Genomic DNA, 24,669 nt, shown 5'->3' with positions numbered 1-24,669 from the left:
CAGGCACCGGGACTGTGGTATCTTCTTATATTTATTATCCATGGCCTCCTTTCTTCTTAAATTATGCTAATGACCCAGAGGAGCTCCTGAGCCCCTCCGTGCTCCAGCTTCACAGGCTGTTACACTGTCTACCCGTCAGCACTCCCCCCTCCGCCTGCTGTAATCTGACACTGAGGGCAGTGGTAAGTGCTACTGCAAGTGCTCCAGTGTTACAGCCTGTGAAGCTACAGAATGGCGGGGCTCTGGTGACACGCTCTGGAGCTCTTGTAGCTCATTCGCATAATTTTAAAAGAAGGAAGGAGGCCATGGATAATAAATATAAGAAGATACCACAGTCCCGGTGCCTGGATGTATGAGTAATGTCCCTGGTTTATCAGGATGGGTTTTGATTTCCATGAATAATTAAGGGGCTCTCGCATTTTATTAATTCATTAAAGTTTTGTATCTTCAGTTTGCACTAAAATGATAACAGAAGTGGTGAAAACAGATAAGGGTTTCACATGTGCATCGTACAAGTGCACAACACAAGGTAATTAGTGGACAGAAATGAAAACCTCTAATCCTGTAAAATCCCCTGGAAGTCTTGGACTCTCATCTTGAATACATTACAGTCAGCTCATGACTCAGCTAAAGAGCCAAACATAGAGAATCGGACGCTGTGACTGGGGCCCTTTCACTCACTCCTACAGGGAATTTTTTCCGGACGTCACTGCCTATAACCCGTGAACTGCATTGCATGGCTGTCAGGGGCATCGGGGATTTTGGCACTTTCCCAGATCCTGTAAAATAAAACCTCTATTTCAATCTGAATGGAGCGCTTATTCATAGATTCAGGCACCGGGACTGTGGTAATCTTCTTATATTTGTTATCCATGTCCTCCTTCCTTCTAAAATCAACTTTTAAAATTATGCATGAAGGACACTAAGGGGGCATTACCAGAGCCCCTTTATGCTGTAGCTTCACAAGCTGTTACACGGTTTTTCCTTCCTCAGGACACAGTTGGAGGGAGAAGTTCTCCTGCACAGTGTAACAGCATGTAAAGCTGCAGCATGGGGAAGGGGCAAGTGGTAACACCCCCAAAGAGCCCTTCTGACTCATTATAAAAGTTGGAGGATAACAATATAAGAAGATTCCCACAGTCCCGGTGCCTGGATCTATGAATGTCCCTGGTTTATTATGATGGATTTTGATGGATGATTTCCTTTAATAACAGAGGTGCTGGTGCATTTAGTTAATTTTTAAAGTCTGGGACACTTTCATCTTGAAAACACATGGATAAGGATTGTGTATTGTAAAAGAGGATTTGGATTATTACGTTGCTTTTACATAACTACACACTTAACCTCAGAGCCAAAGAAAGAAATTGTAGTTCTTGGTCCAAATGTGCAGCCAGTACCTAGTACCTTTACCTCCAAACCCTCGACTCCTGCACTCATCCCAGTATCTAGTACCTTTACCTCCAAACCCTCGACTCCTGCACTCATCCCAGTATCTAGTACCTTTACCTCCAAACCCTCGACTCCTGCACTCATCCCAGTATCTAGTACCTTTACCTCCAAACCCTCGACTCCTGCACTCATCCCAGTATCTAGTACCTTTACCTCCAAACCCTCGACTCCTGCACTCATCCCAGTATCTAGTACCTTTACCTCCAAACCCTCGACTCCTGCACTCATCCCAGTATCTAGTACCTTTACCTCCAAACCCTCGACTCCTGCACTCATCCCAGTATCTAGTACCTTTACCTCCAAACCCTCGACTCCTGCACTCATCCCAGTATCTAGTACCTTTACCTCCAAACCCTCGACTCCTGCACTCATCCCAGTATCTAGAACCTTTACCTCCAAACCCTCGACTCCTGCACTCGTCCAGAGCTCACTGCAGCACTTCCAAAATCTGCTCCGGCCATGGCTTTCCCTCTAGTTATATTGGCTTCAGCTTCATACTCACTAGGCTCAGCTCCTGCTTTCCTGACTCCAGGTCCGTTCTTGGAAAGTTTCTTGGCATCCAAAGGTTAGATGTGGATGGAGAAGAGAATTAATTTGAGACAATCAGGGAACCTTAAGCAAGAATCCCAGCATAAGATATGGAAAGTACAAGTGATTCCATACTCAGAGGTTACAGTTTACTTTTCTGCCTTGCCCATGGGTGACATCCGACCCGTTCCCTGCGGCTTGGACAAGCTGTTGTTGGGACGAAACAGGTCGGTGATCTGACTCCCACCCATTGCTTTCAGCTTCCGTGCCCCACTGCTTTCTTTCCATTGCTGCATTGGGTAAAAGGTTACCTGGCACAGGCACATGCCCTGCGCTGAAGCTTCGGGTTCAAAAAGCAAGAAGAGGAACAAGGTGAGGATGTTGGCTACTGGGGGCATCATTGTGATTGCATGCTACTGGGGGGGATCACTGTGACTACTGGCTACTGGGGGCATCATTGTGATTGCATGCTACTAGGGGGATCACTGTGACTACTGGCTACTGGGGGCATCTCTGTGACTGCTGGCTACTGGGGGCATCTCTGTGACTGCTGGCTACTGGGGGCATCACTGTGACTGCTGGCTACTGGAGGCATCACTGTGACTACTGGAGGCATCTCTGTGACTGCTGGCTACTAGAAGCATCTCGATGACTGCTGGCTACTGGAGGCATCTCTGTGACTGCTGGCTACAGGGGGTATCCCTGTGATTGCTGACTACTGGGGGCATCACTGTGACTGCTGACTACTGGGGGCATCACTGTGACTGCTGACTACTGGGGGCATCTCTGTGACTGCTGGCTACAGGGGGCATCTCTGTGACTGCTGGCTACAGGGGGCATCTCTGTGACTGCTGGCTACAGGGGGCATCTCTGTGACTGTTGGCTACAGGGGGCATCTCTGTGACTGCTGGCTACTGGAGGCATCTCGATGACTGCTGGCTACTGGGGGCATCACTGTGACTGCTGGCTACTGGGGGCATCACTGTGACTGCTGACTACTGGGGGCATCACTGTGACTGCTGGCTACTGGAGGCATCTCGGTGACTGCTGACTACTGGAGGCATCTCTGTGACTGCTGGCTACTGGAGGCATCTCGGTGACTGCTGACTACTGGAGGCATCACTGTGACTGCTGGCTACTGGAGGCATCTCTGTGACTGCTGACTACTGGAGGCATCACTGTGACTGCTGGCTACTGGAGGCATCTCTGTGACTGCTGACTACTGGAGGCATCACTGTGACTGCTGGCTACTGGAGGCATCTCTGTGACTGCTGGGGGCATCACTGTGGCTGCTGACTACTGGAGGCATAACTGTAACTATGTAAGGGAACCTGTTATCAGAAATTGACTTAATAAACTACTACCAGTATGTTTCCAAGCTGCTGAACACCTTCCAGCAGGGGCGTAAAGATCGCAGTTGCATGGTGTGTGACTGCGACCAGACCCGGTACTGGGGAGGGCCCGCATCTGCCCAAAATAGGTATGGGCCGTGTGCAGCACTTACGGAGGCAGTGATTCCACGGTCAGGGCCGTCTCCGCCACTGCATCGGCCACCTCGAAAAGGACCAATGGGGAGGCCTCCTGTAAAGAGCTCAGTTGGGCCTCTCTCTATGATCCAGGAGCACATGATGCGGTGATGATGTCATCATGGGTCATAGAGAGAGGCCCCTGTATACTGGGCAGAAGAGAAGCAGCTGGGTAAGTATTGTATTATTTTTCCATTGGGCACTTATAAGGGGGTCCTATTATGATTTCTATATGAAAGGGGCGCTGTTATGAATTTTAATATGAGTGGGAGGGGATGTTATGAATTTTATATGACACGGGGGAGGTTTTATTAATTTCATAGAATACGGGGGGCTGCTGTTATGAATTTTACATGACAGCTGGGGGGGCTTTTATGAATCTTAAATTATGGGGGGGCTGCTGTTGTGAATCTGGGGGGCCCTGTGTATTATTTGCTACATATAGGTGGCAGCGTGTTCAGTTATATGGAGTGTTGTTAAGGTAAACCTAGCTGATAGATCAAATCCTGTCATTTCTACTTGTGTTATTTTCCTGAAAAGTTCTGAAATGAACTTAAGATGGCGCCTAAAACTTCGAGGCTAAGGACTGTGAGCGTGACGGGAACGCGAGACAGCAGGAAAACTCTCCAATCAAGAAGATGTCTGATATAGTTATGCTTTGTATGCTCCTCCTCTTCTACTTTTCCCCCGCTTTTCTATATAGACTGATAGAACAAATAAAATTTGCGCAGTGCTGATTTTTGCCCGGGGGCAGAAGCACACGTGAGACTTGAATCAGCAGTCATTCCTTACAATATGCTTTATTGATTGGAAACACAACAATTGACACACTATAAAGAGGAGATCATGAATCCTCCATGAGCGCAGGATTTAACTTTTGAATTGTGTTGCAAGCCATGCACTTACATGCACCAGGAAGAAGAAGGTGAACTCCGGGGACCTGAGCGGGGAAGCGACACATGCAGGATATCGGGCGCACAATCTTAGTCAATCGGCACAGGGCATTATACACGGACAATGCACTTCGGATGAACTCCGTCGGACGGGTAAGTAAATGTGCCCCAGTATTCGTATCCTCTATGCAGCGTCTTGATTATGACACCGTCAGGACTCGGTGATGGCCGCAGGGGACTTTCTAGTCTTATATAAAAAAAATTGCCCCGGGATTTTGGCGCACGCGATCGGATTGTGGCGCATCGACGCTGGCATGCACGGGACGGAAAACGGGGGACGTGGCCGACCGAAAACCCAACGGATTAAAAAAAAAAAAAAAAGTGTCGCGGGGCTCACGCTTACCTTCACTCGGAATAGGCCGTTGTACTTCAGTGTACTCTGGGGAACTTCAGCGCAGCAGCAGCGCCCCCCGGCTGGATGTCGGAGGAACTACCTTAAAGGACACCTGTCATCAGGTCTGTGTCACTTGTCCTGTCACCTCTACCTGTTGGAGCAGATCACAAGGATCCCATCCCAGCCTTTATCTAGTTATTTCATACATTAATCATTGTAAAATCATCTATTCTTTATTATGTAAATGAGGCTGGTCACATGGTCAGAGGCAGTGATGTCACCCCTGTTACCCCTCCCCTCTCCTCCCCCTGCTCATGTCTGTGTGTAATGTATAGTAAAGCATTGCTAGTGTGTGTGCTGCATCTGCTGACATGCTGCATCCTCCTAATATACAGGTGAGAGACACAGACATCAGCTACACATGAATCTGACATGTTCTGCTGTAACATGGCTGCCTGGAGCTGCTGTATCTCTCCTATACACACACACATGCACACACAGGCTGCAGGGGGCGTGGCCACCAGCACCAGGAAGCACATCATTATACAGCCTCACATCATTATACAGCCTCACATCATTATACAGGCTGTCAGTCATGCACTGGGGGTGTGGCTGTGCCGCCCACTCATGAATAGAGTGGACAGCTTGAATATGCTAATGCTTCATTGGACATTTCACAGGTCATTTGCATACAGCTTTAGGACCTCGTTGCTTAGGTTTACAGGCATGTAGAGGGACAATGAAGGGATAGAGGCAATGCTCTCTAATGGCAGTTTATGAAAATATATTTAGTTTAGGGGGGTTATTTTGCATGACGGGTTCTCTTTAATGAATCCCGGCCTGACCCGAATCCACCGCAGAGAACGCGCCGCTAGATCGCGAATGGACCGGGTAAGTAAATCTGCCCCATTGTGTCACTTTGTTCCCCTGCAGGGGTTTTCCCCCTAATGATTAGACCAGGAGACTACACAATATGTACAGTGCGGGGGCCAGAGCCAGGGATAGATCTACTAGAAGAGACCCCTTTACCAGACTAGAAAAAGCTAAACTATTTTAACCGGTTAAGGACCGGGCCCTTTCCTGTTTTTTAATTTCCATTTTTCACTCCCCACCTTCAAAAATCTATAACTTTTTTATTTTTCCATGTACAGAGCTGTGTGATTGCTTGTTTTATGCGTAACAAATTGCACTTCATAGTGATGGTATTAAATATTCCATGCCGTGTACTCATTCCAGATGCAGTGAAAATGGTGAAAAAACGCATTTGCGCCATTTTCTTGTGGGCTTGGATATTACGGCTTTCACTGTGCGCCACGATGACATGTCTACTTTATTCTTTGGGTCGGTACGATTAAGGGGATACCAAATTTATATAGGTTTTATAAAATTTTCATACATTTACAAAAATGAAAACCACCTGTACAAAAATTTTTTGGGGGATTTTGCCATCTTCTGGCGCTAATAACTTTTTTATACTTTGGTGTACGGAGCGGTGGGTGGTGTCATTTTTTACGACATTTGATAATATTTCCAATGCTATAATTTTTAGGACTGTAAGGCCTTTTGAGCACTATTTATAGATTTTTTTAATATTTTTCAAAATGGCAAAAATTTACTATTTTCCGTTACGGGGTTAAACGCATTGAAAAACCGTTAATATATTTTGATAGACCGGGCATTTTCGGACGCGTCGATACATAATGGGGCACATTTACTTACCCGGCCCATTCGCGATCCAGCGGCGCGTTCTCTGCACAGGATTCGGGTCCGGCTGGGATTTAAGAAGGTAGTTCCTCCGCCGTCCACCAGGTGGCGCTGCTGCGCCGAAAATAATCTTAACGCCCCGGAATGCACCATCCCATAGCAGGTGAAGGTGAGCGCTTCCCAAGCGACACATTTCGGTTTTTAAATGCGGCGGTTTTTCCGAATACGTCGGGTTTTCGTTCGGCCACGCCCCCCCGATTTCTGTCGCGCGCATGCCGGCCCCGATGCGCCACAATCCGATCGCGTGCGCCAAAAACCCGGGGCAATTCATGTACAAGGGCGCAAATCGGAAATATTCGGGTAACACGTCGGGAAAACGCGAATCGGGCCCTTAGTAAATGACCCCCAATGTGTTTATGATTTTTACTGTTTATTTATACTTATATCAGTTCTAGGGAAAGGGGGGTGATTTGAATTTTTAGGTTTTTTTATTATACTTTTTTTTAAAACTTTTTTTTATTTTTACTATTTTTCAGACTCCCTAGGGTACATTAACCCTAGGTTGTCTGATCGATCCTATCATATACTGCCATACTACAGTATGGCAGTATATGGGGATTTTCCTCCTCATTCATTACAACGTGCCATCAGCACATTGTAATGAAGGGATTAAAACGAAATAGCCTCGGGTCTTCGGAAGACCCAAGGCTGGAGCGATGATCCTAGGTAAGATGGCGGCAAGCTGCCGGCAGCTCTTCACCGATCAAAGCTTACCGTTACCGGTAAGTCTTTGCTGCAATATGCAGCAAAGACTTACCGGCTATGGAGAGGGCTCAGCCCGTGAGCCCTCTCCATGCAGCGGGAATACACGGCGGGCGGTGGTGAACCAGTTAATTTTAAGGTCTGGGTTTTCTGTTCCCCCAGAGAGTCATTAGAAAAGAGGAGCTCACTGCTAAGAAATTTTCTTAACCTGTCATCAGCAATTCACCTAATAAACCTCTACCAGGATGTTGTCAGGAAGTGTAACACCTTCTAGATTTTTTTCCCTCTTGGCCCAGGTCGGTGGCATCATCCTGAAAATCAGCTTTGAAGTGAGATGTACATTGGTTGTATAAAGTCAAGGAGGCGGAGAGTTTAAAGGGGGTTATCCAGGATTAATAAATAATTTATGCTGCTGATGTCCCGTGTCTTCAGCTGCTTGGAAACAGACTGGTAGAGGTTTTTTAGGTCAATTTCTGCTGATAGGTTCCCTTTAAAGGAAATCTCCCATTAATATCCATCCTGATAAACCAAGGACATTACTCATAGATCCAGGCCCCGGACTGTGGTATCTTCTTACATGTGTTGTATACGGCCTCCGTCCATGAGCACTTCCTGCTGTCCTCCAACACAAGGAAATATAGCATCTTCCTACTAATGGATCCATCTCATGTTCTTGTAATGTGTGTAAGTGTGGGGGCAGGACATTGGGTAATTTACCAATATACATCTAGTTATAGTTCTGCTCCACTTTCTTGATATGTAAAGTGACGCCTCCCAGATTTTCCACAATTACCTACCATGTAATTAGGGACAAGCAGCTGGAACGGGGTCCATGGGAGAAGAGGATCTGACATTGGTGATGATTTGTATGTATTGAGCTCCCTCTAGTGGTGGTAACACGCAGTCAGTTTTATTAGCTCAGCTGTTCATGGAAAATTCTCAATGGTGGACATGCGCTGTGTGATGTAAGCCCCACCACGAGGCCACGCCAAATACATCAGGAGGCTCCTGATGTATGTTATGTCAGCGCACAGATGTGGGGTAGGTACTGAGGCACTGGGAATTGCCCTTTCACATCCTTCCACAAGTGGCCATGGAAGTGTTTAAAGGGCACCTACCACCACAAATCTACCTATAAAGGTAGATTGGGTGGTAGGTGGATCAATGGGACGTGAGGATAGCCCTTTTAAGGGCTAATCCTCACGTCCCCACACTTTTTTAAAAACTTTTATTACACATATATTCAAATTTACTTATGCAGCTACTGGGGCGTGGAGTAGCCGCATCTGAGGTTACACGAGGCGGCTACTCCACGCCCCGGTAGCCACTTTACCCCCTCCTACTCACCCATCTTCGGCGCGTAGCTGCGCGCCCTCGTCCGGCGATCCTGCCGTCTGCGCACGCGCAGTAGAGCAGACCCGCGCCTGTTTCGGAGCAGTGACCGCGCAGGCGCGGGCCTGCTCTTCGGCGCATGCGCAGACGGCAGGATCGCCGGACGAGGACGCGCAGCTACGCGGAGCTGCGCGCCGAAGATTGGTGAGTAGGAGGGGAAAAGAGGCTACCGGGGCGTGGAGTAGCCGCCTCGTGTAACCTCAGATGCGGCTACTCCACGCCCCAGTAGCCGCATAAGTAAATTTGAATATATATCTAATAAAAGTTATCAAAAAAGTGCAGGGACGTGAGGATTAGCCCTTAAAAGGCCTATCCTCACGTCCCATTGATCCACCTTTATAGGTATATTTGAGGTGGTAGGTTTCCTTTAAAGAAGGAAATAATTGTTCACATAACGGTTCACAATGAATTGCGATGACTTCTTCACTTGTATGTCAGAAACATGCGAACTCTGACAAATGTCCCAATGTATTTATACACTGACAGAATCTGCTGACAAGGAGCAATGTATGAGGCTGCGTTCACATCGTGTCTGGAATGGTTTGTAGAAGCGTTTCCAATCTGTTTCAAAAGTGATGAAAACAAACTTTACATGGGGAAAACCGATGCCGGCACACACATAAGAGCGTCAGCGTGCGGCGTATAAGACTCGAGTTAGGGTTTTTCAGCACATTTTTGGCGCTAAAAAACTCGGCTTATACTCGAGTATATACGGTAGGTCTTAAAGAAAATCTACCATCAATATCCAATGTGATAAACCAGGGACATAACTCATAGATCCAGACACTGTGACTGTGGTAATATTCTTATATTTGTTATCCACGGCCTCCTTCCTTCTAAAATCAACTTTTATAATTATGTTAAGCCAGAAGGGCACCTTGGGGTGTTTCCAGAGCCCCTCCTTGTTGTCAATTCACAGGCTGTTACAGTGAGCAATTCCCATCTCTTGGTGGCATAAAAGCGGGAATTAATCCCGTTTTTGTCGACTCAGGAGGCGGACTGTCCGAGCTATTGAGAATCGCTTCACTTTCCTGGGAAATGACCACATGACATCTCATCTGTATCGACCATTTCAACAAATATGAACAGGGGTTTAGTGTGAGTTACCAATGGATAAAAATATTCCAAAATTGTCTTTCACCATCAGATTGGCCAAAATCCTTGAACAATCGGCCACTAGGGGCCACAAACCTATATGGATCAGCTACATCTCCTGCCATGTATGTGACGGGTTTGGCTGAGAGTGCATGTACCGCGGATTCCAGCGCCTCTTCTTCCAGACGCATCATACAATCCTTGTGTCTATGGGGGGAAAGTGGGACCAAAAACCTACATGGTGCCACTTACCTGAAGTGTTCGCCTTTCACCATCTCCCATATGGAACTACATGGCGGACACAAGCTCCGTCCTCTGTCGGCTTATTACACATTCAAGGATCTCTCGTCACCGCTATAAGATCCGGAGGGTGAACGCGGATCTGATCTTAAGAATAAGGTTACCCAGATTGTTTCCCTAAATCCCAGTGATGTGAGTGGGGGGAGGAAGCAGACACATGGAATCACTTCTCTATTCATTCCTAACCTGGATGTGAAGGTAGGATCGGGGAACCTTGTTGTCCAAATAGGTTTGGGTCCAAAAGTTCCACCTACCAGACGCTTATGGTGTATTCTGGGTGACAGTGTCCCTTTTCTCTGTAATCAGTAAATTTAACCATTTATGTTTCAGTCTAGTACAATAATGATGTATAAAGGGCTTTTACTCGCAAACATTTTGTTAAAGGGCATCTACCAGGATGAAGGACCGCATGCAAATGAGCCTGAGGGGCTCCAGGCTCCATACGTGTTAATGGAGCATGAATCCCTTGAGGCTAATTTGCATAGAGTCTTTCATCCGGGTGGTAGATGTCCTTTAAAATATCAGCTTAATGGGGAGGAGAAGGTGGGGAAGGGGTACACATGGCGTCCTCACAGATAAGCTGCACCCCACAGCTGATAAGCAGAAAATGGAACAAAAGTTAGAGGAAATTCGTTATTTGGAATTTTTCCTCCATTAAATTATTTTTTTTAATAAGAAGTGAAATTTAATAAACGTTTACAAAAATCTGTACAGTATAAACCCCTCACCCATCCCCCAGGTTCAGTTACAGATGCAGAGGATGCAAGTACATCTGCAAACTGTCAACTTGCAGCTCCTTCTCCATTCAGCCTTCAGTCAATATCACATGAACAGTTGCTTAGAAACACAGTTCTGGTCTCATTTTAAAGAGGAGACTCTCCCCTCTAATATTGCATCGGGATTGTGTTTCTATGTGCCACAGAACCAGAAATTGGTAGATTCTCCTCTTTAAAAAGGACACTGGAACTTTGTTCAGAAACTATAACCATTTGAAGTGTGCCACTACCATGACGTCTATACACATCACTATAAGGCAGTGGTTCTCAACCTTTCTAATGCTGTGACCCCGCAATACAGTTCCTCATGCTGTGGTGACCCCAAACCATGCAACTCGCAGTAAAAACACAGTAAAATTGCGGCTCCGATGGCTTTAGGCGACCCCCGGTTTTGGTCGTTCGACCCCCACTGGGGTCCAGACCCACAGGTTGAGAACCACTGCTATAAGGGCATATATAGCCTTCTGGCAATTGTGGAAGGGTTGTCCAGAATCATACAAATTACCATTGCACTTGTTCACAGGTTATGACTAATATTGGAGCTTGTCTATAAGGAGCAGATGTAATACCACACACAGCGCCACCGCCTGTCCAAAATCCAGATTTTCGAAAATCTTCTACGGCCCCTTTTGTTCTTTCTCGATTCGGCAACAGTAAAAACTGCAACGTAAGAAAACTCCGTCGCGTGGGATTTTTCTGAAGATTAGATTTTTTTTTTTAATTGCAAATCATAAATGCAGATCTAATAAAATAATTTGCTCTAACATTTCATTAGGAAATAAATAAATACAAAGGCGAGACCAGTTTTTGAGGAGGGGCAGGGGGGAACGAGAGAAAAATAAAGTAGTAAATGTGTTGATCTGGAGGATATGGGGGGGGGCAGTTGTACACGTGGAGGGGGGGGGGGTAGCGGGGGTAGGGGGGTAGATGCTGATAGTAAAGTGGTATCATTTGTATTATAATAAAACACCAGATTTATATTATATACAGAGGAGGAAACTGAAAAGACGTAGTGATATAGAGGAGTAATCGGGACCTGGAATCATCGGGGCACTTCCCTTCCATACGATGCGTCTTACGTGGTCGCCCAGGCCGGTTTAAGGTTAAAGTGCACTTGTTGCCCACCTACAGCGGAGGCAGCCGCCTGTGGGGGCGAGGAGGAGACATAACAGAGGACACCCGCCTCACAGGACAGCTGCCCCCACTGCCGGCGGGTGACACGTACATATAAAGGGGGGGGACACATGAACACAATGATGTCGGGTCGCTGCGCCCCCTGCAGGAGTCCAGTATCCCTGAGTAAGGAACCGCTGCAGTGTAAGGAGGGCTCTCAGCACCACAGGGAAGAAGATCTTCATTGTCTAGGAGTTGATTACCTTCCTGTCTGGGCTTCCCATGATACTTTGTATTATTTAGAGAAGAGCTTCTGCTACAATAGGTTTTGTAAAGTCACTTTAATGCCTGAGGGGAGGCTGTCTCTTCAGTAGTGGTTCATCGTAGACCCAGCACTCTCCGTCCTCGTGGAACAGCTGGAAAAAGGGAGACACAATTCATTATTGATGGGGCTGTGCATAGTCATACAGTGTCAGGGTCCTTCTAATGTGCATGGAGGGTCCCCATTCTACTTCAAGGATAGGAGATCGATTTATGATCATTAGGGGGTCAATCCTCTGGGAACTCCAGCGGTTCAGAGAATTCCCATCAGTGCCGCTGATGTTTGGCCCTGAACAGAGGGAACTACAGCAATGCTAGGAAAAAAGTAAGAAGTGGGTCCAGCACAGCAGCCATCATAAAGTACTGACAGGACCATTTAAAAGGTGCTCAATCCAAAAACTATTTAAAAAGGAAATCTACCATTTGTTTTCATGCATTATGACCCAAACATACCTTGAGGATGCTGTAGCTACACTGATGCAGAAACATATCTTGTTTAATCCCTGATCCGAGTGGTTTTGCTCAAAAAACAAATTATAAAATTCAGGACCTTGGGAAAGCTGGATGCAGACTGGCTAACATGGAGCTTCCTGAACTCTCCAGACAGGACTAATCAACCTGAGCTGGATGAGTCATACACAGCAGCTGCGGGATGGTGAAGCGATTACTTCTGTCTGTCAGGGGCAACACAGTGATTACATCATTTTCTGGAGCAGTGCATAATTAGGGTAAGAGGAGAAGTGCTGGGCAGCCACAGGAGTGACAGAGCCTCATTATCATAATTTCTATAATTGTTTTTTGAGCAAAAACCACTCTGATCAGGGATTAAACAAGATATGTTTCTGCATCAGTGTAGCTACAGCATTTTTAAGGTATGTTTCATAATGCATAAAAGCAAATGATTTCCTTTAAGGTGTCGTCTTGGGTTAAAAAATCTGACTGATTTCTTCCAAAAACAGAGCCACACCTAACCACGGGTTGTACTGGTATTGCTGCTCATGGAGCTTGGTTGCAGTATGACACACTACCTATGGTCAGGTGCTCTTTTTGGATGAAAGCAGTCAGGTCTTTCAACCTCTAGACAAACTCCTTGATGAACACGTCCTCTCCCTCCTGCGCTATGTTATATGTTACTGATGGAGCCAATGTGTAACAGTTCAATGGCGGGTGATGAACACCCTAAACATCACCTATTAATGGCCTATTCTATTGATAAAGTCATTAATAGTTTTGTAGCCAGAAGAAAAAATACCCTAAGCCTCTCAGGCCAGGAAATGCCTTCAAAGATTTTATGTCATGTCCTGGAACTCCACACATTTAACCGCATCGCTCTTGTGATCCTTACCGAAACTCTGCAGGAACTAATTAGCCAAAAACGTATAACGCTTTAGTCTCCGCACTGTCAATGGTCCAGAAGTCATGACATTACGTTTACTGTGCGTGTGACAGCTGAACCAGTCACTCATGTGGTATTTAACTATTGAGACCTGCTATTGGCTGAGCCATCACGTGCACAATGGAGGAGAGGTCATTCTAAGCTGTAGGGACCACGTGGGGACCATGTCAGAGGAGAACAGTTTTGCTGCACGTACCCTGGTCTCCCACTGCTCTTCCTTCTCCTTGCGCTCCCGTGCTTCAGTCCGCTGCTTCTCCTCTAGTCGGTGCTTTGCCTCGGTGGCTGCATCAATGTCTCTGATTTTCAAGTTAAACGTTACATCTCTCCATAATCTGATAAAAAAAAAAAAAAAAGTAGAAACACAAGAAGATAAGTTCCAGGAAATCTCCTATCTGGACTTCATATGGAAGAAAGAAAAGCTTATGGTTGCAGTTAGACTAATGTATGCCAGCAGGGATACAGCCGGGTGGGCATACATGCGCCGTGATGGAGAGGAGGAGGGGTGACCCCTCCCCTCTCCATAGAAATGCACGGCGTATGGGCCGTAACATGGGGAAAGATAGGACATGCACCATCTTTTCCCGTGTACGGAGCAGTACGGCAGCCTATCGCTCTGTGCGGCCATTGCCGTCTATGGGGGACGATTGTACAGCAGTAAGCTTGCGGCCGTATATACAACCCCCATACATTCGTCTGAATCCAGCCTTATACTGAGGGATTTCTCCTGCGCATTTTTTATGGAATTGTTCTGCATGTGATGATATTTTCCCTCATGGTGTGAAATTTGCACAGAGAAGACCCTGCCTGGTGGTATGTGGCGTCGCCTGCAGCGTTATTACCTTCTAGATTCATATTCCAGTTGATCTTCCGGTTTCCGAACCTTTTTCTTAACTGTAGGCATTTTCTTGGTATCTATAAAAACTACATTCTCCTGTAAGAGAGGAATAGTATACTTTATAACAAAGGATACAGGAAGGTCAAGTTTGGATGAAAACTTTAAATAGGTTTTAAAATATTTCCTAGAGAAACAGCGCCACCTATGCCTATTGCCTGTGTATTGCAGCTCTGCCCCATTTATGTGACTGGAATGAGGATCATTAGAAAAGAAATTTCCTCTTAATGGGTTGTTCTACTAATGTACGTTAACCCTTGTTCTGTCTGGGGACTTAAAGGATGTCAGTCACTAGAGCTCCATTCACAGGAGGCCTTTGTCTGTAACTTATCCCCTATATTGTAACAAGGGATAAGTTACTTTAAAAAGATGCAATGGGGGAGCCTCGCCCCAGTATATAGCCAGCTTGCCCTCTGCCCCCCCCCCCCCCCCCGAGTATACAGCCAGACCCCTGCCCCCCCCAGTATACAGCCAGACCCCTGCCCCCCCAGGGGGAGCAGTGACACAATAGCCACTTTCAGGTTCCCACTGCTACAAATAATAGGAGGTCACTTGACCAGTCAGTGGTCCTCCTATGCCAGTCATCCACCTCTTATGGAATTTTCTGTGGTGTTCGGATAGACCAAAGAAGTCCAGTCCTGTGGGCTCATGAGCGGAGATACTGGAGTATGGAAAAATATGGAACTACAGGCAGTCCCCGGGTTACGTACAAGATAGGGTCCGAAGGTTTGTTCTTAAGTTGAATTTGTATGTAAATCGAAACTGTATATTTTATAATTGTAGATCCAGACAAAAATTTTTTTGTCCCAGTGACAATTGGAGTTTAAACATTTTTTGCTGTAATGGGACCAAGGATTATCAATAAAGCTTCATTACAGACACTTTACAGCTGATTATTGCAGCCTGGGACTATAGTAACATCCAGAGAGGTCACCAGAGATCAGAGGGGTCTGTCTGTAACTATGGGTTGTCTGTAAGTCGGGTAAGTAGGGGGCCGCCTGTATTCTTTATTTTGGTGGCCCCGCGTAGAGCCTCTTTACGTGTAATGTTGTTAGCTCATGGGAATCCACCTTTTATATACTTAACATAGACAAATGTTTTGAGAGAGACAAATGCAGTAGAAAATATTTCTAAAACGCCTGTGGACATTCATTCCATTACCCCATTTGCATATTTTGCATACATGACGCCATTCCACTCCCCCTCCACCGAACAGAACGATTTCTTGTCATTGGGGGGGCTGCAGAAAATAAAGGGGAGAAACAGACATGTGACACTTCATACCATGTTACATCTTACAGGCAGTGGTTGTGGTGGTATACAGATTCAATATAGCGGTACCATATACTGTATCCATCTGACATGAAACTATATCATGGAGATATTCCCTCCCACAATAAGGCTACATTCACACTAATGTAGCACAGGAGGCACACGGGAGAGGAGGAGGGGGTGAGCAACGCCCCTCTCCATAGCGTTATATGGCACACGGCACCGTAATATGGGAAAAGATAGGATATGTATGGAACGGTACGGAGCGGCACGTGTGCTGCACCGTATTGCTCTATACCGCGCCGTGCGCATATTGCTCGCCTATGAGGGACGTATATACGGCGGCCGCATATACGCCCCCCAACAGTTGTGTGAATGTAGCCTAATACAGCTTATACTCTCTCTATATGTGGAGACCTATAGGAGGTGCACTATGGATGCTGTACTATAGTCATGTATGACATGGAAGTTGTGCAGACGCATAGTAGTGCTGTGTGTAGCAAGCCCCACAATCCTGTCCGCATGTCTGGATACATATTCATGTCCTTCCGTAAGCCGCTGTCAAATACTTACTAGATTTCGGCTGTTACTCTGTGCTTCTTGCCACCGTAGAAGGGTTTGGTATGGAACGTGATGGTGGCGCTGTATCCAGTTTTGGAACAATTGATATTGCACTCTCCTCCGAGCTCCACCCAAGGCACAGTCAGTATGGACCTAAAGACGGGCACACAGTTATTCATCACTATTACAATGTTTTACTACGTTAAAGGGGTTTTCTCCATAATTGACATTTACTCCCTATCCATGTCTGATGGCTTGGAGTCAGATTCTTCCAACAATCAGCAGAAAGTGTTACCGCAAGTCCCGATGGTGCCAGCCCTTGACATAGGCTCATCCTGGGAGATGTGCCAGGAGTCCCACAGCAGTATATAGGACTTTGTGCATGGCTCACAGCATGAGCTAATGCTGGAGGTCACCACCATAAGGCAGCTAACAAGGACTTGTGTGGATAGAGGATGAATGCTGATTGAAGGAAAACCACTTTAAAAGGAACTATAAGATCCAAAAGCAGCTCAAAGCCCCATCTAGAATTCCTCTTACCTCCCATAACCATTGGGGAAAGTTAGGATGTAGTGTTCATCATAGTCTAAACAGGACACACAACCTAAAAGACATAGAAAATAGTGGAAAAAACCCATAAGTATCATAAGATCATTAGCACATGCAGCCTTAGCAATAGCAATATTAGGATTGTCTTACCTTGCCCAATATTATGGACTCCGATGGACATCCCCAAGAATTTGGATTTTGTCCATATGTGGGCGTTGAATTGTATTCTCTTGTTATAACATTCGGCGTAAAAGGCTGATACTATACATGGAAGAGAAAGGACGAGGTCAAACATCTCTTATTGTTTGTAAAACAACCTTTTTTACTATTATAGTTTGGTAGGTATCAGCTGACCAGCAGGGGGGAACCGAGTGCTCTGGATCCGATATTGATGACCTATCCACATTCATACTTATCCAGTAAACCCCTTTATCTCACTAAGATGAGGTAGATCATCATGGAGCATCTGAATGGTCACCGTGTAATAATGCATTACCCCAGTGGAGACCAATGCAAGTGGAAATGACCACATTAATAGTTGGGAGCTAAACCAAACTAGGACCCGGGACTTCAGCTGGTCACAAATGTTCACTATGTATGTACAGTAAATAACATTCCTAAATACTAAATACATTCCTATATTCACACTTTTCAGTCGTCTATATCAGTTCATTTAGGGTCTGACTCTTGAAGCTGAAAGGGTTGGAGGCTCAGTAACCTATAACAACTATCCAAGAGCCATCACATCATCTAATAAAACAGGTGTCCCAGCTTCACATGAAACCATCAAATCCCAAAAGGCAATACTCCGGAAAATAAATCTATTAAATTTATTAAAAAAAACACAAAAAAAAAAAAAAAAAAACACTGAGGAACAAAAGTAAAGTAAGAAACAAACTTACTTGGCGGATGATGCGAGACCTGCTCGGCTACGAAAGTCACATTATTTTTGGAAGCCCAAGGAACTGGTCCTTCAGACACTGGTTCCTGAAACAACAAGACACTGGTGTCATATGCAAACCCAACCCTGGAGGTAATTCTAACCCTGAAGAGTAATTCCCTTCTACAAAGAGGGTCATCCTTCAAACAAATATTCATATACTGGGTCAGCACAAGCGAGACATATAACTTTTCCTTTATAGTCAATTTTAAACATTTCTGGTCCTCATATTACATTTCTTATGGCGGCCCCTGACTCTCACTTCATTCCCTCTTTAAACATCCTATGTATCCAGCACTCAATAGCCCAGCCCCATTCCCAGATCCTCATATATAAAGACTACTAAGGCTGTAAGTAGCCATATTACATCTGCAAACTCCAAGTAGCTGCTCTTCCATGGGCACATTACATGGCTGCTTCAAAAGAGCTGTAGGGGGCGCAATAATATCTATATAAAACAGCAATATCTTATTCTGCTGTCATTTATTGTGTGACATCCCTCAGTTAATTTGGGGACGAAGTAAGACCCTGATTGTTAACAATGGATGTTATTTAATAATCCTGCATTGTGGAGAAGAAAATATGTAACAGACAATCTTGTTCTTTGGTTCTGTTTATTGTACTTGTTTAAAATTAAAAAAAAAAAAACTGCAAAAATACTTTAAAAAAAATAAAAAAATAAAACAGCAATATCCAGGCAGAGGATGCATTGAAAATATATTTGCAATATAAAACACTTGGAATCTTTAAGGATTATTCTGCACCAAATACGACAGAATCCAACTCACAGAATCTTCGGTTTCCTGTTCCGGCAGGTCCCAGTGACACAGGAAGACTTCTCCTAGGATGGGGTTATAAGGTTTCTTTGCGACAGAGCCCTTTCTGCCAGCGTGAAATGCAGACAGGTACCACCGGACCACCTGAACCATCCTGTCTTTGGGATCTTTGTGGTCGCCAATACTAAAAGAAAGTCACCCATTATTACTCATCTCAGACATCACGGATTATACATTCTTCCCATAATCCATTCTCAAAAACAGACTTCAGATTTCAGGACACTCGGATCAGGACCTACCTAAGCCTCCGTTCATACTGGCATCTCAGCTTTAGTTTATACATCGTTATCTGTTTATGTTTTGCAAACTGACTTAAAAAGCGTTGGTTTTCAGTTTTCTGTAAAGGAAAGTCAACAGCGACTCTGCCCACAACTACAATGTTGCAACTAATGATCGCTTTACTGTACTGTCATTACAAACTCTAAGGCCCCTTTCACACTGAACGCTGTGGGTGTGTATATCCGGCCACAAATTTAGCTGCAAGCTATATGTCCCCCCTATGGTGCCTCGTCGCAGTATGGTGAGCACATGTGTGCCACCGCAAAAGCAAGCTCTATCTTTTTCGCGTGTTTCCTCCTGGGCGCCATTCATTCCTATAAAGATGGGAGAGGTGAGCAGCACTCATCCCTACTCCTCTCCAGCCGAACATGTGCTATGCCTGGATCCCAGCCCGGACATAGCACACGTTTGTGTAAACTAGCCTAAAACTGGTGCAACCAAAATTGCAGCAGGACCATTAAACCGCGGCATCCTTAAAGTTGCACTTACATTAGTGAAGGAGTCACAAAGCTACACCGAGCCCTCTGGGTGCAGGACTGGAGTCTCCCAAGCTTTATTTAGGTTTTGAATGGATATGAAAGAGCCACATGTTTGACTATTCCAAGGTCAAAGCACAGAGGTAACTCGATAGTGGAATAATGAGCGTCTGAACATGGCCCTAGGGATGCATTTAATGCAACTACCTTACAAACAGGTCCGGATGTGCAAAGAAGTCCGCATACATCTCCAGCAGAGATCTCCTCTCCAGGATAAACGTGGGAAGTACAACCTAGGGAAATACAAGATGATCATAAATACTAGCGCACACATGCATATCCAAATGGAGAAGATTAGAAGAGAATTTTACTGTGAATACGCCTCCTAACCCTTTAAACACCAAACTATGTGATACTCAATCACTACGGTGTCTTTTGTAGTTTTATTATCCTCCACAGCATAGGGAACAACATCTGAATGCTAAATGCTTCCTGCACCAACCAGGAAAAGCAAAGTTCTATTGTTCTCCATTTAAATGGGATAGTGGTTGTGCATGAACACTGATATGGGACCGACTGGCATGACCATGTATAGTTATCACTTATGAGAGCTGCAGCAACAGATACAGGAGACCTATTCTCCCAGTACTGCAGGCTCCGAATGTTGGACGTAAGCAAACAGACTTATGATAACAGGGTAACCAGCACTTCGTCTTCCAGGCTGATCTTGGTTTAGCTGAACGTTGTCAGTTCAAGAAGAATTGGTCGCTTTGCTAAAGAAGTCAGAAGAGTTTTTGGCACAAACACAAATCTTCCATTAACAGCGTCTGCTAGGAGCGGGTTTATACAGCGCATCCGGTTTTCTTTTGTCTTGTTTCAAACAAATTATCTACAGCGGCTCGTCTTCCAAGAGATTATATTTATGGTGGAAAAAGCTAAAAGTTCGCACCTTGGTGAGGTCCATGCCCAGACGGACCTGGGAGAGCAGATGCATGATGACGCTCTTGTGCTCCTCCACCGATTCTCCTTCCCCATCGTCGTCACGGTCGTCATGAGTATCAAACTGTTCTATGGGGAGGGGAAAAAAATTTAAGCAATTTTAGGAAAACTTGTATGTGGAAACAAGAGGCCACATTATTTCTATTCTGTTTAATCCTACTAACACAAAATTATGTACAGAGTCATTTCTAGATGATCTATTGAGTTAGGTCTCCATTTGTCCCTTACAGAGCTCAGAAACTTCCCTCATAGCAATTTTAAACAATACAATTCTGTCACCACTAGAGGGAGCAAAGTGACTTACTATATACTTAACTTAAAGGGGGCTTGCAGCTTAGTAATCCTGTTCTTCACACAGTATAGGACATCAATAGAAGATAAGTCCAACTATTACTCCAGCTCAGAGAATGAGGCACAGCTCTGCCCCTCTAAAGTGTCAGTACAAATAGAATTTTAAGTGAACATTGGTGCAAGAGTAAGTGGTCCAGTGGTGTGGAACCTTTAGTGATCTTATATTAAAGGAATTGCTATTCCTGCTATACCAGCACAGGCCGTGGTCAGGTCTGGAACCACTTTTGATTAATCCACCCTGGAAATCCCTTTAAAGGGAACCTGTCACCAGGGACCTCATTTTCAATTAAGACAGGTTGCAGAAGCCCATTACAGCTGCATTGCAAAAATGTCTCTCTGCCTTTTATAAGCATTTGCATTACAATAGAACTGTGTGTTATAATTTACCTTGCACCCTGACAAAATCCTGGGGTAGTCACAGGGGTTGGACTTAGATTTGGATGCATTTAAAAAAAACAATATGTGACTTGTTACTTATTCCTAAGAGCTTGGCCCCCCATCTTTGTGCCCCTGTACAGCTTTGTCCCTCCCCCACTGATGTCACCAGGCTGTGAGCTCTGTGAAGGAGCAGGAGGTGGAGCTGTACAGGAGCACAAAGATGGGGGCCAATATCTGAGGAGTGAGTAACACAGACAAATCACATGTTGGTTTTTGAAAGTCCAGCCACTGGGACTACCCCAGGATTTTGTCAGGGTGCAAGGTAAGTTATAACACACAATCATATTGTAAAGTAAATGCTTATAAAAGGCAGAGAGACATTTTATGCACTGCAGGTTTGATGGGCTTCTGCAACCTGTCTTTAGTGAAAATGAGGTCTCTGGTGACAGGTTCCCTTTAATACCTTTTGAAGGCGAACCAAACATTTCTCCATAACCTACCAGCATCATTGGTCCCATTTGACATGGAGGAGTTGAGGGATTCGGTCGTGTCGGGCCTCTTCAGACTGGTCCCCGTGCTGCTATGTGTGAGGGCAGCCGCAGACTCCGAGGAGCTGAGCAAGAAAACACGATTATTTTTACATTCAACAAGTATTTCAAGAACATAAAATCCATAAAATCATAGCACCAGTGTCTATCTGTAGCAGATCTGGTATTTATTAGCTGCCAGCAGGATCAGCCATTCTATGGAGAAGCCAAGCGATCAATGCACAGGAGGAAACGTCATTATCACAAACGCTACATTTGACAAAATAATTGTTAATGGTCGGGGGGGGGGGGGGGAGACAGGACAGAGCTTTGGGTTACAGAAAGCTACACAAACATCTATATCAACAATACAGAATATTAAAGAAACAGTCCGGTTCTATAGGAGGCCCATTACAGACTCCCGTCTCATCACAAAAACAAAGGTCCCAATGAAGTATTAGGAGAGTGATTGATGGAAGCAAAACCCACCAGACAATCACCATCTTGTAATTCAACAGGGAGCCCGGCACTCGTGATGGGACCCCTGGAATTGGCACATGTGCAGACGCTGCATTTACTTCTATGGGAAATATCCAAGTACAGCACTCAACTCAGACAACCCCAAGAGAATGAATGGAGGGACTGTGCATGCGCGCTGCTCAATATATTTGGAGATATGAGGGACCTACGAGCTACTGATCAGTAGGACCTGAACTGATGAACAAGTTATCACCCTATGGCAGTGATGGAGAACCTATGGCACGGGTGACACTCACAACCATCTCTGTGGGCACGCACCCAAGGCCTCCTCCTACAGTCTTTGGTAGCCCAGAATGTGCTGGGTCCAGTGCCATTTTAAAGCAACACTTCCTGGGCTTCCAGAGGAGCAAGGAAGTGTGGACAGGGATGGATTATCATTGGAGCTCCTGTCCTGCAATTCTTTCTATTCAATGAGAAACCTACAGAGAAACTACAATGATATTCCCAATTTCTCCTCCACACATTGGCGTCCTCAAGACGCCAACGCGATTATAAGTTGTGGCTGTAGGGAGCAATACGCTGCTGATTAATTTGACCCTTTATGATATACAAGAGGGTTTTTGGCCATAGTTTTGGCACTCGCCCTCTTAGACGTTCACCATTACTGCCCTATGGTGTCTCTTGTAACCCACGAATGAATACAGCAGCTGGTCTAGCATGTGCTTCTGCTTCGTTTGCCTCTATGGCAGCACCAGAAATAGAGGATCGTCCCCCTCAGTAACATAGAAATGGGAAAAAAAAATGCAGTGGCTGTAAATTTGTGTACAGCCACCCCATTCATTTAATGGGGTAACAAGGGAACCCTTTCTTATGATGTGCGAGGGATCTGATAGATGTGCAGAATTGTCTCCTTTGTGTCTACCTGGTACAAACGTCAAATCCGAAAATTGATATTTTGGTGAAATTACAAATCATGTCTTGCATTTAAAGCTTTGGTGCTGATCCTTAATTTGATATACAATTTATCATTTCATGGATTAAGGATGAATTTTCATTGGAAAGAAGTGCATTCAGTAATGATGTTTCTGCAATACTGATTGTATTTCTTTCTGCTGCAGGTTTTGTATTGTATCTTGATACACATCACCCCTTGTAGTGATCGGCACATAAACCTCAGAGACCTCAACCCCTGCCGCCTACGTGATCCTGCAGAACAGAAAGGAGGATGTGCGCCTATAAATTATCATAAAGACCCGACTCGCTGATAAACATCCTACAATGAGCTCTGCAGACTGTAAAAAAAACCAATATGTCAATGTGTCTGCTAGACAGGGAGATTAATAGCCGTGACATTTCCATGTATGAAGCGGGGCCATGCTTAATTATAAAAAGTCATTAGCAGGAGGTCGTTGCATCGATACAGTCCCAGATAATGGAAATTCAGGCCCGATATGTGCAGGATCCTTACCAACTAGACACAAGTCTGGCAGCAAAAACAGAAAAAGACAGAGGAGGATTTAGAACAGGACGAGATACAATGTAACAGGTAAGTACACAACACGCATAAAACAAGTACAGAGGACAAATGACACGAAGAGACAACGTGAGGACACGGATGCAGCTTGTGACCACAAATACTGATATACAAGTCTCCGTAATATTTGAGTATTGCTGTACAGGCAGTCCCCGGGTTACGTACAGGATCGGTTCTTTAGGTTTGTTCTTAAGTTGAATTTGTATGCAAGTCGAAACTGTATACTTTAGAATTGTAACCCCAGCCAAATTTTTTTTGGTCTCTGTGACAGTTGGATTGTCATCAGAACCAGGATTAACACTAAAGCTTCATTACAGACACCTGTGATAACTGTTATAGCTGATTATTGTAGCCTAAAGTACAGTAAATGACCAATTACTAGAGGTCCGTTTGTAACTAGGGGTCGTCTGTAAGTCGTATTGCCTGTATTTTATAAGTTCAGACCAGGAGGAGGTGCGGGAGGCCTTAGTATCACACATGTTATTGAGACATCTTTTCTGTGATTAGGTTTTATGATTGAATGGTTTGTGTTTGTGTTGTTGATCAGACTATCGGAGGTCACGTCAGTCGATGGAATTTGCACTTTAGAATCAAGGTTTTTTTTTCCTGGTCACGTTGGGATGAGTTAAGTTTTGTTTATCCTCTACTTTCCCACATTGTGCAAGGAACGGAGGTAGAAATCAGGTAATGTTCATGTAATGATTGTAATGTATGGTTAAAGGAAACCGATCATAAAAATCCATTATGATAAACCAGGGGCACCTACTTATAGATCCAGGCACCGTGACTGTAGTAATCTTCTTATATTTGTTATCCTTTGCTAACTTTTAAAATTATGTTTATGAGCCCCAAGGGTTCTAGGGGTGTTACTAGAATCACTGTAGCTTCACAGGCTGTCACACTGTCTGCCCATTCCCTCTACTCCCTCAGCACTTTCCTCTTGCCT

General features: G+C 45.0%; 1 protein-coding gene across 11 annotated transcripts in view; it reads right to left on the bottom strand.

Annotated features, from left to right (window-relative positions):
* Positions 1 to 12,258: 12,258 nt before the first annotated feature.
* OSBPL9 (oxysterol binding protein like 9) overlaps positions 12,259 to 24,669 on the bottom strand; it is a 63,110-nt gene continuing 50,699 nt past the window's right edge. For all 11 annotated transcript variants that reach the window (XM_072127765.1, XM_072127756.1, XM_072127758.1 and 8 more), the window contains 12 exons: positions 21,683 to 21,795; positions 20,404 to 20,522; positions 19,662 to 19,747; positions 18,652 to 18,823; positions 17,826 to 17,910; positions 17,074 to 17,184; positions 16,915 to 16,978; positions 16,387 to 16,527; positions 15,703 to 15,781; positions 14,489 to 14,580; positions 13,846 to 13,981; positions 12,259 to 12,348 (listed from right to left, as the gene is read on the bottom strand). In XM_072127765.1, coding sequence (XP_071983866.1) covers positions 12,274 to 12,348; positions 13,846 to 13,981; positions 14,489 to 14,580; positions 15,703 to 15,781; positions 16,387 to 16,527; positions 16,915 to 16,978; positions 17,074 to 17,184; positions 17,826 to 17,910; positions 18,652 to 18,823; positions 19,662 to 19,747; positions 20,404 to 20,522; positions 21,683 to 21,795 — 1,273 coding nt within the window. In that variant the 3' untranslated portion in view covers positions 12,259 to 12,273. The remainder of the gene's footprint in view (positions 12,349 to 13,845; positions 13,982 to 14,488; positions 14,581 to 15,702; positions 15,782 to 16,386; positions 16,528 to 16,914; positions 16,979 to 17,073; positions 17,185 to 17,825; positions 17,911 to 18,651; positions 18,824 to 19,661; positions 19,748 to 20,403; positions 20,523 to 21,682; positions 21,796 to 24,669) is intronic.

Source organism: Engystomops pustulosus, chromosome 10 (genome assembly GCF_040894005.1).
Source record: "Engystomops pustulosus chromosome 10, aEngPut4.maternal, whole genome shotgun sequence".
Lineage (NCBI taxonomy): Eukaryota > Metazoa > Chordata > Amphibia > Anura > Leptodactylidae > Engystomops > Engystomops pustulosus.
The sequence above is the reverse complement of the archived record's forward strand: the minus strand, read 5'-3'. Positions and strand labels throughout refer to the sequence as shown.